Source organism: Cetorhinus maximus, chromosome 9 (assembly GCF_964194155.1).
Source record: "Cetorhinus maximus chromosome 9, sCetMax3.hap1.1, whole genome shotgun sequence".
NCBI classification, from domain to species: Eukaryota; Metazoa; Chordata; class Chondrichthyes; order Lamniformes; family Cetorhinidae; genus Cetorhinus; species Cetorhinus maximus.
In genome coordinates this window covers 126,753,202-126,766,729 of record NC_135887.1, presented here as the reverse complement: position 1 = coordinate 126,766,729, position 13,528 = coordinate 126,753,202, and the positions used below count along the sequence as shown (strand labels likewise).

At 40.8% G+C, this 13,528-nt stretch overlaps 1 protein-coding gene and 1 long non-coding RNA gene across 6 annotated transcripts in view; one reads left to right on the top strand and one right to left on the bottom strand.

The window, feature by feature from the left end:
• The window catches only part of LOC144685007 (uncharacterized), a 142,147-nt gene that overhangs the window by 88,457 nt on the left and 40,162 nt on the right, over nucleotides 1–13,528 (top strand). The gene's annotated exons all lie outside the window — the stretch shown is intronic.
• Nucleotides 1–13,528, bottom strand: part of prmt3 (protein arginine methyltransferase 3) — a 215,827-nt gene that overhangs the window by 193,224 nt on the left and 9,075 nt on the right. For all 3 annotated transcript variants that reach the window (XM_078549514.1, XM_078549516.1, XM_078549515.1), the window contains exons 3-4: nucleotides 1,332–1,414; nucleotides 1,100–1,149 (exon numbers count right to left, since the gene is read on the bottom strand). In XM_078549514.1, coding sequence (XP_078405640.1) covers nucleotides 1,100–1,149; nucleotides 1,332–1,414 — 133 coding nt within the window. The remainder of the gene's footprint in view (nucleotides 1–1,099; nucleotides 1,150–1,331; nucleotides 1,415–13,528) is intronic.

The following is a 13,528-nucleotide window of genomic DNA, read 5'->3' as shown; positions in this document are numbered from 1 at the left end:
AGTTTAGTGAACCTTCGCTGCACTCCTTCAAGGGATAGTGTGTCCGTCCTTTGGTAAAGAAGCCAAAACTTCACACATACGTTATTCATCAAGACTAATTATAATGAAATCATGTTTCCTACAAAGAATTGTTTGCTAGTGTGCAGGTTTACAATTGAACATTTTTGGACAACATCAAGCATTTAGAGGAAGGTGTTTGCAATGTTTGAACTCTTGATGACATGCACACAATTCCACTTCTTTTATATAAAATTCCTGATCCAAGCATAAAATGTTCTCCTTGATTATGGGTTCCTCAATGGTCAGCACTAAACAAAGCCAATTTACTCTTGCCAGATTTCACACAGTGATATGAATGTTACGCCCTTTAAAATGTAGGATTTTGTTCGGAGTGGGTTAATGAGTGATTAGTACAAATAGGAACTTAAAATTAAGCTGCAGTTCAAATTTACATAAACTGCCAACATTTAACTCTAGTTCATAGAAATCCTGATCCAAGTGCGTAATTCCTTGGCAAACTCATTACACATTTATCACCATTTCACTGGTCCACGGTTGTACCTGTGAGAATCAGCAAAAGACTGCTTTTATCCCAAAATGATAGCTCATCCATTCCCTCTAGACCTTCCGCCATGACTTCAAATTGTTTGCATTACCAAGTAAAATGTGTGCCACTCATTTAAAAGCACATCCTCCCATATTCAATGTATGCCCCTTCTGCTTTTTATGTTCTGCATTCCTTCTATCCCATTTATTTTTGCTGGTTGGCAGGTATTTTAGGACAGGTCCCATGCCTGTAGAAATAAATAAGTGCTCCAAGCCCCCAGTACCCAGATAGCAGTTTACATTTTTCTACCTCCATCTGTTGTAACAACTAAAATGTTCAATGGAACTTTTGTTCACAATCAATATTAACTTCAAGAAAGCACTTGCAACAATCAATGGCCGTGAGTACTGCCTTTTGTGATTTTCCTTGGATTATATCTCATTATGCTTTGTAGGGCAGACAACAGGGAATGTCCAAAAAGAGTTAATCATGAGATTTTTTTCCCTAAAAACAGGCAGAAACAAATTTTCACAAACACTTATAAAAACTCACTGTGATTCTAATAAAATTAACTAGCTTGATGAATCCATAACAATCGAGACCTGAAAAAGAAAAAGATATTTCCTGTTACCATCATAACATACAAGGAATTAAATATTTGAGTAAAATAAACTATAGATTTCACATTTACCCTATTTTGCAAAAAAAAATTAAAATAAGGAAAGCATGACGACACTAAATATACCACTATCCATATAAATGTTACGATTGAAGAATGACTTACGATGTTTGTAGATTATTTGAGTAATGTCAAACTGATGCTCGACTGTACAATGAGAAAAAGTATCTTCGGCTGAAGTGAATAATCTGTTTTGGGAACAAGAAAAAAATTTCAATTACCTACATGCTTTAAAGCTCAAAATGTGGAGATTAATGACCATTTAACTGCAACATTTAACATTTCATCATGGAATTCATCAACAAGGAAAATATTATTTTTCTCCTATATTTATTTTACCAATTTCCTCTTTCCTAGGCAGAGTGATTGAGCATTTGGTCAAGTATAAGCTGATTGAAAAGAGATCAGCATAGATTTTTGAAGGGCTTGACTAATCTAGTTGAATTATTTTTAGGAGGTCACTGGAGGTTTTAGTGGGGAAGTGCGTAAGGATGTTGTCTACGTTAACACCCTGAAGATATTTTACAAGGATATGCACAAGGGATGTTTAGCAAAAGTAAAAACGCGCAGAATTAGGTTGGTTATTGGTTGAGAGGTAGGAGACACAAAGTAGGAGTAGAAGAAATATTTACTGACTGACAAGATGTGACATGCAATGTTCCCCCTCCCACTCCAAGTTCCTCTCCAGCTCTGAGCAGATGTCCCGAACCCTGGCACCAGACAGGCAGCACAGCCTTTGGACTCTCACTTATTGCTGCAGAGAGCAAAGTAAATCCCCCTCGCTATACTGTCCTCTACTACCACTACGCTCTTTTTTGCTCCCCCAACTGGAATGGCTGCCTGTACCATGGTGCCATGGCCAGTCAGCTCATCCACCCTGCAGCCCCCCACTCTCATCCAAACAAGCTGAAAGAACCTCAAACCTGTTGAACAACTGCAAAGGCTGAGGCTCCCGCACCCCTGCCCTCTGGGTCCCTTTGCCTGCCTCACTCACAGTCACACCCACCTGTCGCTGACCAAATCAGAAGACCCTATCCTAAGGGGTGTGACTGCCTCCTGTTACAAAGTGTCCAGGTAACTTCCCCCTCCCTGATGCATCGCAGTGTCTGCAGCTCAGCTTCCAGCTCAACAACCCTGAGTCGAAGCTCTTCGAGCCACAAACACTTACTACAGACATGTTTGCCCTGGATCACAATGGAATCCAGGAGCTCTCACATACTGCAGCTGTGACACATCACCTGTTCTGCCATCCCTGAAGCGTTTTAATTAACTACTTAGTTATTTCAGTGAATTAATTGTTTTCCTATTTTATATAATTTATTAACCTTACCACCAGTTCATATATTATTTTCATACCTTAGGGATAGAATAGATCTTAACCACTTACCAGATACTCACCAAAAGCTAGCTTTTTCCCTTGTAGTAGAGTAAGAACCAATTCCTACAGGGTGAAAAGTTAGAAAAAGCAAAAGAGTACCTCCTTCCCCTCCTCACCAAACTCCCTCACTCACTTGACTCAACTCAACTATGTGGGTAAATGTGAAGTTGCTCACTTTGGTGCTAAGAATAGAAAAGCAGATTTTTTTTTAAAAAGCCGTGGACCTTGTAAATGTTGATGTTCGGAAGGATTTGGGTGTACTCATACAAGGAACAGAGAAAGGTAGCACGTTGGTACAGCAAGCAATTAGAAACGTAAATGGCATGTTGACCTCTATTGCAAAGGGATTGGAGTATGGTACAAAAATATTGAAGTCTTGCTGCAATTGTACAGGCCTTTGGTGAGAACACACCTGGAGTAGTATACACAGTTTTGGTCTGTACATTTGAAGAAGGATATACTTGCATTGGAGGCAGAGCAGCAAAGGTTCATGAGATTGGTGACTGGGACGAAGTGTTGTCCTATGATGAGAGACTGAGTAAACTGGACCTATATTCTCCGGAGTTCAGAAGAATAAGAGGTGATCTCATTGAAACATACAAGATTGTGAAGGGGCTTGGCAAGGTATACAATGAGAGGTTGTTTCTGCTAGCTGGGGAATCTAGCACACAGAGGTACAAGTTCAGGTTAAGGGGCCGATTGTTTAGCACCGAGGTGAGGAAAGATTCCTTCACTCAAAGGCTTGTGAATCTTTGGAATTCTACATCCTAGAAGGCTGTGAATGCTCCATTATAGAATATATTTAAGGCTAAGGTAGACAGGTTTTTGGTCTCTCAGGGAATCAAGGGATATGGGGAAAATGGAGTTAGGGCTGATGATTAGCCATAATTGTATTGAATGGTGGAGCAGGCTCAAGGGGCAATATCGTCTACACCTGCTCCTATTTCTTACCTTCTTATGTTCTGAAGCTATACTTCAGTTGTACCCCATCTGGAGCACTGTGTTCTGTTTTGGTCACTGAACCTGAAGAGATATATTGGCCTTGGAAAAGGTCTTACATTGATTCACCTATAATAGCAGGCTTGGAGTGTTAAATTCTAAGGGCAGATTATATAAAATTGTATTCCCCTGAGTAGAGAAGGTTGAGCATGATCTGGTCATCATTTTTGCAATGTTAAAAGGGCTTCAAAGGATAGATAAAAGAAACCATTCCATTGAGTGGAAGGTATCAGGAGCAAAGAGACAACCTTAAAGTCAGAGCTGGGCCATTCAGGAACAAAATAATGAAGCACCTTTTCCCACACAAAACACATCTGAAAGCTGAAACTCGCTACCCAAAAAGACTATGGATGCTGGGTTAGTTGAAACTTTCAGGACCAAGCTGGTGTGATCCGATGCATTAGAGGCTTATCAGAGTCCGAGGAAGTTGAGTCTATGGGAGGTGGAAAGCTACAAAATAAACTACACTGATTAAACACCTTGAATGCAAAAAAATCCAAGTTAGCACTATGCTACTGAGGAGGGCAGAGTGCTTCATAAGGGTATTAGAGGACAGGATATTTATTTTAATGGGAGATTTCAATCATCTAAATTTAAATGTGGAATACCCAAGTGGCTAAAGGAACCGGCAAATGGAATACATGATTACTGAAGACTAAGCATGGGGTTTCCTCATTCGCTTATGGGATGTAGGCATCACTGGCATGGCCAGCATTTGTTGCCCATCCTTAATTGCCCTCGAGGAGTTGTTGGTGAACTGCCTTCCTCAACCACTGCAGCCTCTGTGGTGTAGGTACACCCATAGTACTGTTAAGGAGGGAGTTCCAGGATTTTGACTCAACGGCAGTGAAGGAACAATGATATATTTTGACCTCAGGATGGTGTGTAACTTGGGAAGGGAACTTGAAGGTTGCAGTCTTCCCATGCCCTTGCTGCTTAGGAAAGTGCTGCAGGAGGCGCTTTGGTGAGTCTCTGAAGTGCATCTTGTAAATGGTACACACTGCCCTCTACAAACAAAGGTATCCCGAACAAAATCACTGACTTTGATATAAATTGGTTGAAAGTTCTACAAAAGCTAAAAGGACTCAAAACAAATAAATCCCTGGAGAAGCAACAGTATTTATCCCAGAGTGCTGACAGAACTAAGGACTAACAATAATCATGATGGAGTCAAAAACTGAAGCACTGATAGATTGGAAACTGGCTAACATGGTGCCTTTAGTCAAAAAGGGCAAAACAACAGACACAAGCCAATACCACAGAAACATTAAGAATTGCTAGACAAATAAATAACAATGGTACAAAATAAACATCTAGTTTGTGATCTACCATCCTAATAGGAGCATAAAGAGGAGGAGCAGGAGTAGGCCATTCGGCTCTTTGAGACTGCTCCACCATTCAATACAACTGTGGCTGATGTTCTATTTCAACTCCACCTTCCTGCACTATCCCCAGATTTCCTAATTCCCTTAATAGCTAAAAACCTATCGATCTCTGTCTTGGATACATCCAACAACTGAGTATCCAATGCCCCTCAGGCCTAAAGAATTCCAAGATCCATAACACTTTGAGTGAAGATATTTCTCCTCATTGCAGTACTCAATGGCTAACCCCTCATTCTGAGACTGTCACCCAAGTTCTAGACGTTCCCACCCGGCATGTGCCCTATCAAACCCCTTAAGAATGTTATATGTTCCAAAGAGATCAGCTCTCATTCTTCTAAACTCCAGGGATTATAAGCCTCGTCTACTCAATCTCTCCTCATTAGACAAACCCCTCATCCCAGGAATCAGCTGAGTGAAGTTTGTTGCACTCTCTACATCACAGAATTGTTACAGCCCATAGTGTCTGCACCTGCTCTCTGAATGAGCAATTCACTGAGTGACATTGCCCCACTTTCTCCCCATGATCATGCACATTTTTCCTTTTCAGATAACAGTGCATTCCAGACCCCAACCACTCACTGCAGGAAAAAGGTTTTCCTCATGTCGCTTTTGCTTCTTTTACCAATTACTATATATCTGCGCCCTCTCATTCGCAATCCTTTCATGAGTGGGAATAGTTTCCAACCATCTGCTCTGTCCAGGCCCCTCATGATTTTGAATACCTCTCGGCCTTCTGTTCTCCAAGGAAAACAGTCCCAACTTCTCCAATCTACCTCCACAACTGAAGTTCCTCAGCCCTGGAAGTATTCTCGTGAATCTTCCCTGCACTACAGAATGCTCTCAGCCGAACCAGCTTCAGTTGTTTCATCAATGATCTTTCCTCCATCACAAGGTCGGAAGTGCAAATGTTAATTGCTGATTGCAGTGTTTAGTTCCATTTACAAACATATGAACAAGGAGCATGAGTAGGCCATTCGGCCCCTCGAGCCTGCTCCGCCATTCAATAAGATCATGGCCGATCTGATAGTAACCTCAAATCAGCATCCCGCCTAACCCCGATAACCTATCACCCCCTTGCTTACCAATATTCTATCCACCTCTGCCTTAAAAATATTCAAAGACTCTGCTTCCACCACCTTTTCAGGAAGAGAGTTCCAAAGACTCACGACCCTCAGAGAAAAGATTTTTCCCCCCTTTCATTCTTCCTGCCAAAATGGACAATTTCACATTTTCCCACATTATATTCCATTTGCCAGATCTTTGTCCAATCACTTAATCTATGTCACTTTGTAACCTCCTTAGGTCCTCTTCACAAATTACTTTCCTACCTTTCTTTGTGTCATCAGCAAATTTGGCAACCATCCCTTCAATCCCTTCATCCAAGTCATTTATATAAATTGTAAACAGTTGAGGTCTCAGCACTGATCCCTGTGGCACACCACTCATTACATCTAGCCAACCTGAAAAAGACCCATTTATGCCTACTCTCCGTTTCCTGTTAGCCAGCCAATCTTCTATCTATGCCAATATGCACCCCCTATACCATGAGCTTTTATTTTCTGCAATAACCTTTGATGTGGCACTTTATCAAATGCCTTCTGGAAATCTAAGCACAGTACATCCACTGTTCCCCTTTATCCACAGCACGTTAGAACTCCAATAAGTTGGTTAAACATGATTTTCCTTTCACAAAACCATGTTGATTCGGCCTGATTACTTTGAATATATCCAAGTGTCCTGCTATAGCTTCTTTAATAATAGCTTCTAACATTTCCTATGACAGATGTTAAGCTAACTGACCTGTAGTTTCCCGCTTTCTGTCTCCCTCCCTCTTTGAATAATGGAGTTACATTTGCTGTCTTCCAGTCTAATGGAGCCTTTCCCGAATCTAAGGAGTTTCATAAATTAAAACCAATGCATCAACTATCTCACTAGCCACTTCTTTTAAGACCTTAGGATGAGGTCCTTAGGATCCAGGCACTTGTCAACCCGCAGCTCCAACAATTTACTCAGTACCACTTCGTTGGTGATTGTAATTTTCCTGAGTTCCTCCCTCCCTTCCATTTCCTGATTTATAGCTGCTTCTGGGATGTTATTTGTATCCTCTATAGCGAAGGCTGAAGCAAAATATCTATTCAATTCATTTGCCATTTCCTTGTTTTACATTATCAATTCTCCAGACTCATTTTCTATAGGGACAATGCTTACTTTTTTAACTCATTACTAACTCTTACTATCTGTTTTTATGTTTCTGGCTGGCTTTCTCACATACTCTAATTTTTTCCTCCTTATTAATCTTTTAGTCATCCTTTGCTGTTCCTTTTATTCTATCCAATCTTCTGGCCTTCCACCTATCTTTGCACAATTATATGCTTTTTCTTTAAGTTTGATACTATCGTTAACCTTTCTAGTTAACCCCAGATGGTGTGTCCGTCCCTTGGACATTTTCTTACTCATTGGAATGTATCTGTATATTCTGAAATATCCCCGGAAATGTTTGCGACTGCATCTCTATTGACCTATCCATTAACCTAATTTGCCAATTCACTTCAGCCAGCTCTGCTTTCATGCCCTCATAATTGCTCTTTTTTTAAGTTTAAAAACATAACCTCAGACCCACTCCTCTCTGCCTTAACTAAATGTAAAATTCAGGCATAATATGGTTACTGCTACCAGGGGCGCATTCACGATGAGGTCATTAATTAAACGCATCTCATTGCATAATACCAGGTCTAGTACAGCCTGCTCTCTGGTTGGCTCCAGGACATGCAGTTCTAAGAAGTGATCCCGGAAACATTCAACGAACTCCTCATCTAAGCTACCTTTGCTCATCTGATTTTTCCAGTCTATATGTAGATTAAAATCTCCCATGATTATCGCCATGCCTTTCTGATAAGCTCTCTTTATTTCTTCCTTTACGCTCCATCCTACCATGTAGTTACTATCAGGGGGCCTGTCAACGACTCCCACAAGTGACTTCTTGCCTTCACCATTTCTCATCTCTACCCAAACCGTTTCCACATCCTGGTTTCCTGAACTTAGGTCATCCCTCTCTATTATGCTAATACCATCATTAACTAATAGGGCCACTCCTCCACCTTTTCCTTGCTTCTCATCCTTCTTAAGTGTCCTGTACCCTTTAATATTCAGGTCCCAATCCATGTCCTCCTGCAGCCTTGTCTCTGTAATGGCTATCAAATCGGACTTATTTATTTCTATGTGCGCTCTCAGTTCATCTGCTTTGTTTTGAATGCTTCGTGCATTCAGATACAGAGCCTTTAGTTTTATCCTTTTATTCTTTTTATAACCTCGAATCTCATTTGTTGATTGACCGTTAGGTTGGTACTCTCTATCCCTTCCTGTCAGTCTGTTTTTCATTTCAGCCTTGTCTCTGCTCTTTGATTTACCACACCTTACCAGATTTGTACCCTTGCCCCCACTGCTGAGTTTAAAACCCACTCTACTTCCCTAGTTTTACAGCTTGTAAGAACAGCGGTCCCAGAACAGTTCAGGTGTAGACTGTCCCAACGGCACTGATCCCACTTTCCCCAGTATTGGTGCTAGTGTCCTACAAACTGGAACCCACTTTGGAGCCACGCATTCATCTCCCTAACCGTCATAAGAGTCATTCGGACTCGAAACGTTAACTGTATTCCTCTCCGCAGATGCTGTCAGACCTGCTGAGTTTTTCCAGGTATTTTTGTTTTTGTTTTGGATTTCCAGCATCCGCAGTTTTTTGCTTTTATGATCTTATTGAATGGGAGAGCGGACTTGAGAGATCTTATGGCCTACACCTGCTCCTATTTTATATGTTCTTATTATACTCTTATGTTCCTTCCAAGGCTGGTATATCCTTCCTTAGACGAGCAGCCCAAAACTGTATACATTTTGTCATGTAATACAATTAGTCTTACATCCATTCTATGAAAAATAATAGAAGGATTGTCAGGATTAAACTTAAGGATCATCTGTACAACAATAACCTAGTAACAGTCAACGTGGAATCAGAAGCGAAGAGGAGATCCACCCTGACTTATCTCCTCAACTTGTATCTTGACTTGCAGGCTCTGACGGGGGAAAGGGACAGGGTGAATTGAATAGGGTGGCTTCAGTGTTTATAAATTGGAAGGACTATTATTTGCAGTTTACATGAATTACCTGGATTCAGAAACTAAGTGGTTAATGCTTAGTGGTTAAATTTGCAGATGATACCAAACAGGGAGGGAGAGTGGAATTAGAAGGACCAGCTCAGAAATTGCAAGTTGTCTTTATAGAATCTGTAAGTGGGCAGATAAAATAATTAAAATAGGTACTCCATGAATGGTGCCAAAATCAGCTAAAGGCAAAGTCGAGACACACTCGGGATCTTGGTTGACTCAATGTTAAACATATCTAACCAGTACAGAACAGCAGTCAACAAAACAGTCAGACTAGGTACACAGCATACTCGGTATCAGATTGCTCCTTGTATACCACAACCAGCTATAGTTGACAAGAAACAAGGCAGAGATTCAAGTACCAGAGGTTCACAAGGCTGATCCCTAGTGTTGGGGCCTGAGTTTTGATGGACGATTGGAGACACTTTACATCTAGCAGGGTGACATCTGAGAGGTACCCATAGATATATATCAATATGTGAAGAGAATGAAGAAAGTAAAAGTAAATGTACAAAGGGGACTTGGCCTTAAATTAGTAACAGGTGATTTTTGGACTGTTCAGAAAATTCTTCATAACGTTAGGGAGAGGGAATGAGAGAAAACTGAAACTCCTGTTCCCTTCCCCAATTGTCCATAATCAGTATGTTTTATGAGAAGGAAGAGATGTGTGCTTCTTAACCCCAGGCTGTGCAAACAATTTATAACCAGCAGAAAGCTTCACATGAGTTTAACTAGAGAGGATAATTCATTCACACATTTGCCCTGAAAATCTAACACTATGTCACTCATTCACCTACACAGACTTGAGGAAAATACAGTTAAATAGAATAGTGCACTTTTACAACTATAAGCAAGAGAATAGTTCAATTGGCTCATTCTGGAGAACAAATGGTGCAGGCCTAGTTTCTCACTTCTGAAGTGTAGTTAGATGAATTAAATAGCTGAAATCCAGTAACAAAGATGTTGCAGGATTCTCTCGAATAGATGGGATTTCTGCAGGTTAGTTACTTGTAATATTGTTACAGGAGGCTGGTTTTCTCTCCTGATGAACTTGAAAAGGGACAGGCTTGGAAACCTTGCGATGCTGCAATCTCCAATGTTAAGACATAGATGTTGCTGCCTTCTCTGCTGCTGCTGCTTTTTTTGCAGTTGTTGTGTCTTGCAGACAACACTTAAAGATTAAAAGGGAGACCAACACGGCTGCCTTATCATGTGGTTTCTCAGTCCCCTTTTCCAAATATGGTGTTGTGTTTCAGTGGATTAGCCACAACCCCCTGGGCTACTGTTTGCAGACATTCAACCTGGGGGCTTTGAGACAATCACCGTCTTCATTTCAGAAAGGCCCATTCAAGTCAGGAAACACCTTTTGAATGGTTTCAGGAGATAAGTAATGAAACTTCTGTGTCATTTTGTCCTTTCAAGACAGTGTGGTAGTTTGAATCCACAGACCAAGTCGGTGGCCATCTTTTGCAGCAGTTTAATGTCCATTTTTAAAATAAAGGTCAGCTCCAGAAGATTCCACACTGATTGCAGTTCATGGTTTAACAGTTATGGGCAGGACATGCCTTAACTTGGCATGACAACAGAAATAAAGGGCGATTGAATAACGTGTGGGATAAAATTCTAGACTGAGTAGTGGAGGAAAAAGACAAGGAATCATTTAAGAAACAATTGCATGTTCCTCTGAAGGCACAGGAGCTTTAGGATGTTTTCCAGATGTATGAACTAAATTGCCTTCTTCCTGCATAATTATTCTGCTTTAAGCAAGAACAGAAGTATGCTAACCCTAGGTCTTGGGTCCGGTGCCACTGTCCATCACGTTGACAGTGCCAATACTAGTCAACACACAATTCATTCTTTTCCCCTGGAATTGCTATCAGTTCCTATTTGGTATGTCATTCTCTAGCTGTTCCATGATCAGTCAGATTCTTGAAATATATTTGGAAATCTGACAGCTAAAATCCAGAATCTCCAAAGAGACATACATTTTAAGTCTCGGTAAATCTGTGGGCTCTGCAAATGGCAGCCTCTTTTTCATCTGCAGACATGTTGTAGCCAAAAACTTTCAAATGAGAGATAAATAGCGTGCCTCCCTCCATCTTTCAGATGCACCTGTGCTGTCGGCTCAGCAAACATAATTTGACTGAAGAGTTATGAAGACACATGGCTAGATTTTGCTACAGCGGGACATCTGACAGCATCTCTGCTGTGAATTAGACTTGTCTCTGCACCCAGTTCCGTCTAAACTGTGTGCTTGTGCGGCCACGTAGCATTCCATTAAGTGTCATGCACTTAATTATTATAGCAACGCACAACCTCAGCCACTCCACCCATCGATGCATGCATTTCTTTTCCTCTGCATCCACACCGCTTGGAGGGATACCGCATTATGACTGAGCACTGTGACACAGTTGAACACCCCCCACATCCCCCCCCCCAATTGCCCCAAAACAACATGTCCACCTGAAGAAGGCACAGAGCTTGCAGAGGCTGAGAAAGGCAGAGGGGAGCAGCTTGTCTGTCGCACTCAAGCTGGGCAAAGAGGCGGGAGGATGAAGTGTGGCCGGAGAAGGGGGGTGAGTTTAAAACTCTCCCTGCTGGAGTCAGATGTTCGGTGGTTGGGTGGGGGACGACAACAACATGCTCAGCCAGGGCTGGCGGCCAGTTTGCTGTGGAATACGTTACTTGTCATTTCTTGTACAGTAACTTCTGTGTTTGGGAATGGTCGCCTTCTTTCTGTGGTAGGATACTTTTGGAACCTGATGCATTTTATTCAATGAAATTTGCATTCTTGGCAACAGGTTTCTGCACATTTTTTTAAAAATTAGTTGAAATGAACTAATTGCACAGTTCTGAATATCCTTCCATATTTGGCATTAAGGACATGCACATTGGCTTCACAGGCTTGTCAGCTTCCATATTGGATGTTTCTGTCTGACTGAAGAGACTTTGTTTCTTGAGCCTGATAGAATTGTTGCTTGCTTAGAGACATGCATTAGCTTTGAAAAACCTTAAACGGGATTATAGATCATAGTTGGTATATTATTTAAGGCAAACAGTTTGCCTTTTTATTCTGCTTGTAGCAATAAAATTAGCAATATTCAAATTTATTTTGCGATTAAATCTAGGGTCATGTCCCATTGGACATAAACCATTGGTTTACACGTCATTATACATCAAGGTTGTAGAGAAAATTAACATTTCTTAACACAAACCTTTACCTTCAACATAATATTGAAATTCTAAATATGTGAAATATGGATATCCAAGTAGAAGAGAACAATTCAATTCTTGCTGAAATATCTGGAGCTTGACCTTCCTCATGTATGACAGCTAAACTTGATTCGGTACTGCCCTGCAAAATCTCAGAACAATTCTACATTTGAGAAGCCTTTCCAGAGCCAGTAAGATAATGCTGAAGAATAAATCTGAGGTTTAAGACTGTGTTTATCGAATATTGATTGTCTAAACAGAATCCCCCCCATCCTCTTCCGCCACCTTTTACCATTTGTGTGTTTAGCACTGGTTACAGAAATACTAATTGTATTTTGGCTTATTTATATCTCTTTCTCTTTGACCATGGGCGGCAGACTCCCTGTCAGGAAGCAGTGTCTTTTGTAACCTGAGAGTGTATCTCTTAGCTTGCATAAATTATACAGTTACCCTATGTTTCAATAACACTGCATTAGAATCTATGTAGAATTCAAATCAACTTGAGCATGCAAATACCACACAAAACACCAGACTTTGTATGTTGGCTAAAATTACTGATTTTGTAGAAATGAAATAGTTACAGATCAGAGCAAGGCTAGATACCACATAGCATAAGGCAATTTTTTATTTATTCATTCACGGGATGTGGGCATCGCTGGCTAGGCCAGCATTTATTGCTCATCCTTAATTGCCCTTGAAAAGGTAGTGGTGAGCTGCCTTTCTGAGCTGCTGCAGTCCATGTTGTGTAGGTGTACACTCTCAGTGCTGTTAGGGAAGGAGTTCCAAGGTTTTGACCCAGCCACAGTGAGGGAACGGCGATATGTTTCCAAGCCAGGATGGTGAGCGGCTTGGAGGGGAACTTCCAGTGGTGGTGTTCCCATGTGTCTGTTGCCCTTGTCCTTCTAGCTGATAGTGGTCGTGGTTGTAATACATATACTACTGTAGGTATAATTAAATGTCCAGGTCCTGCTATTTAAAATGTATCCTAATCCACTAAACATTATCTGATTTGATGACAAATACTAACAAATGATATACCGTAGTTCAATTGACTGGGATGTTTAGATCTGAGATTGAATTCACTTACTGGATTAGATTTTTAATTCAGCATCTTTCAATATGGGAATATGTATTTTTGTCCATTATAAACTATTAAATGAGCAGTAACAA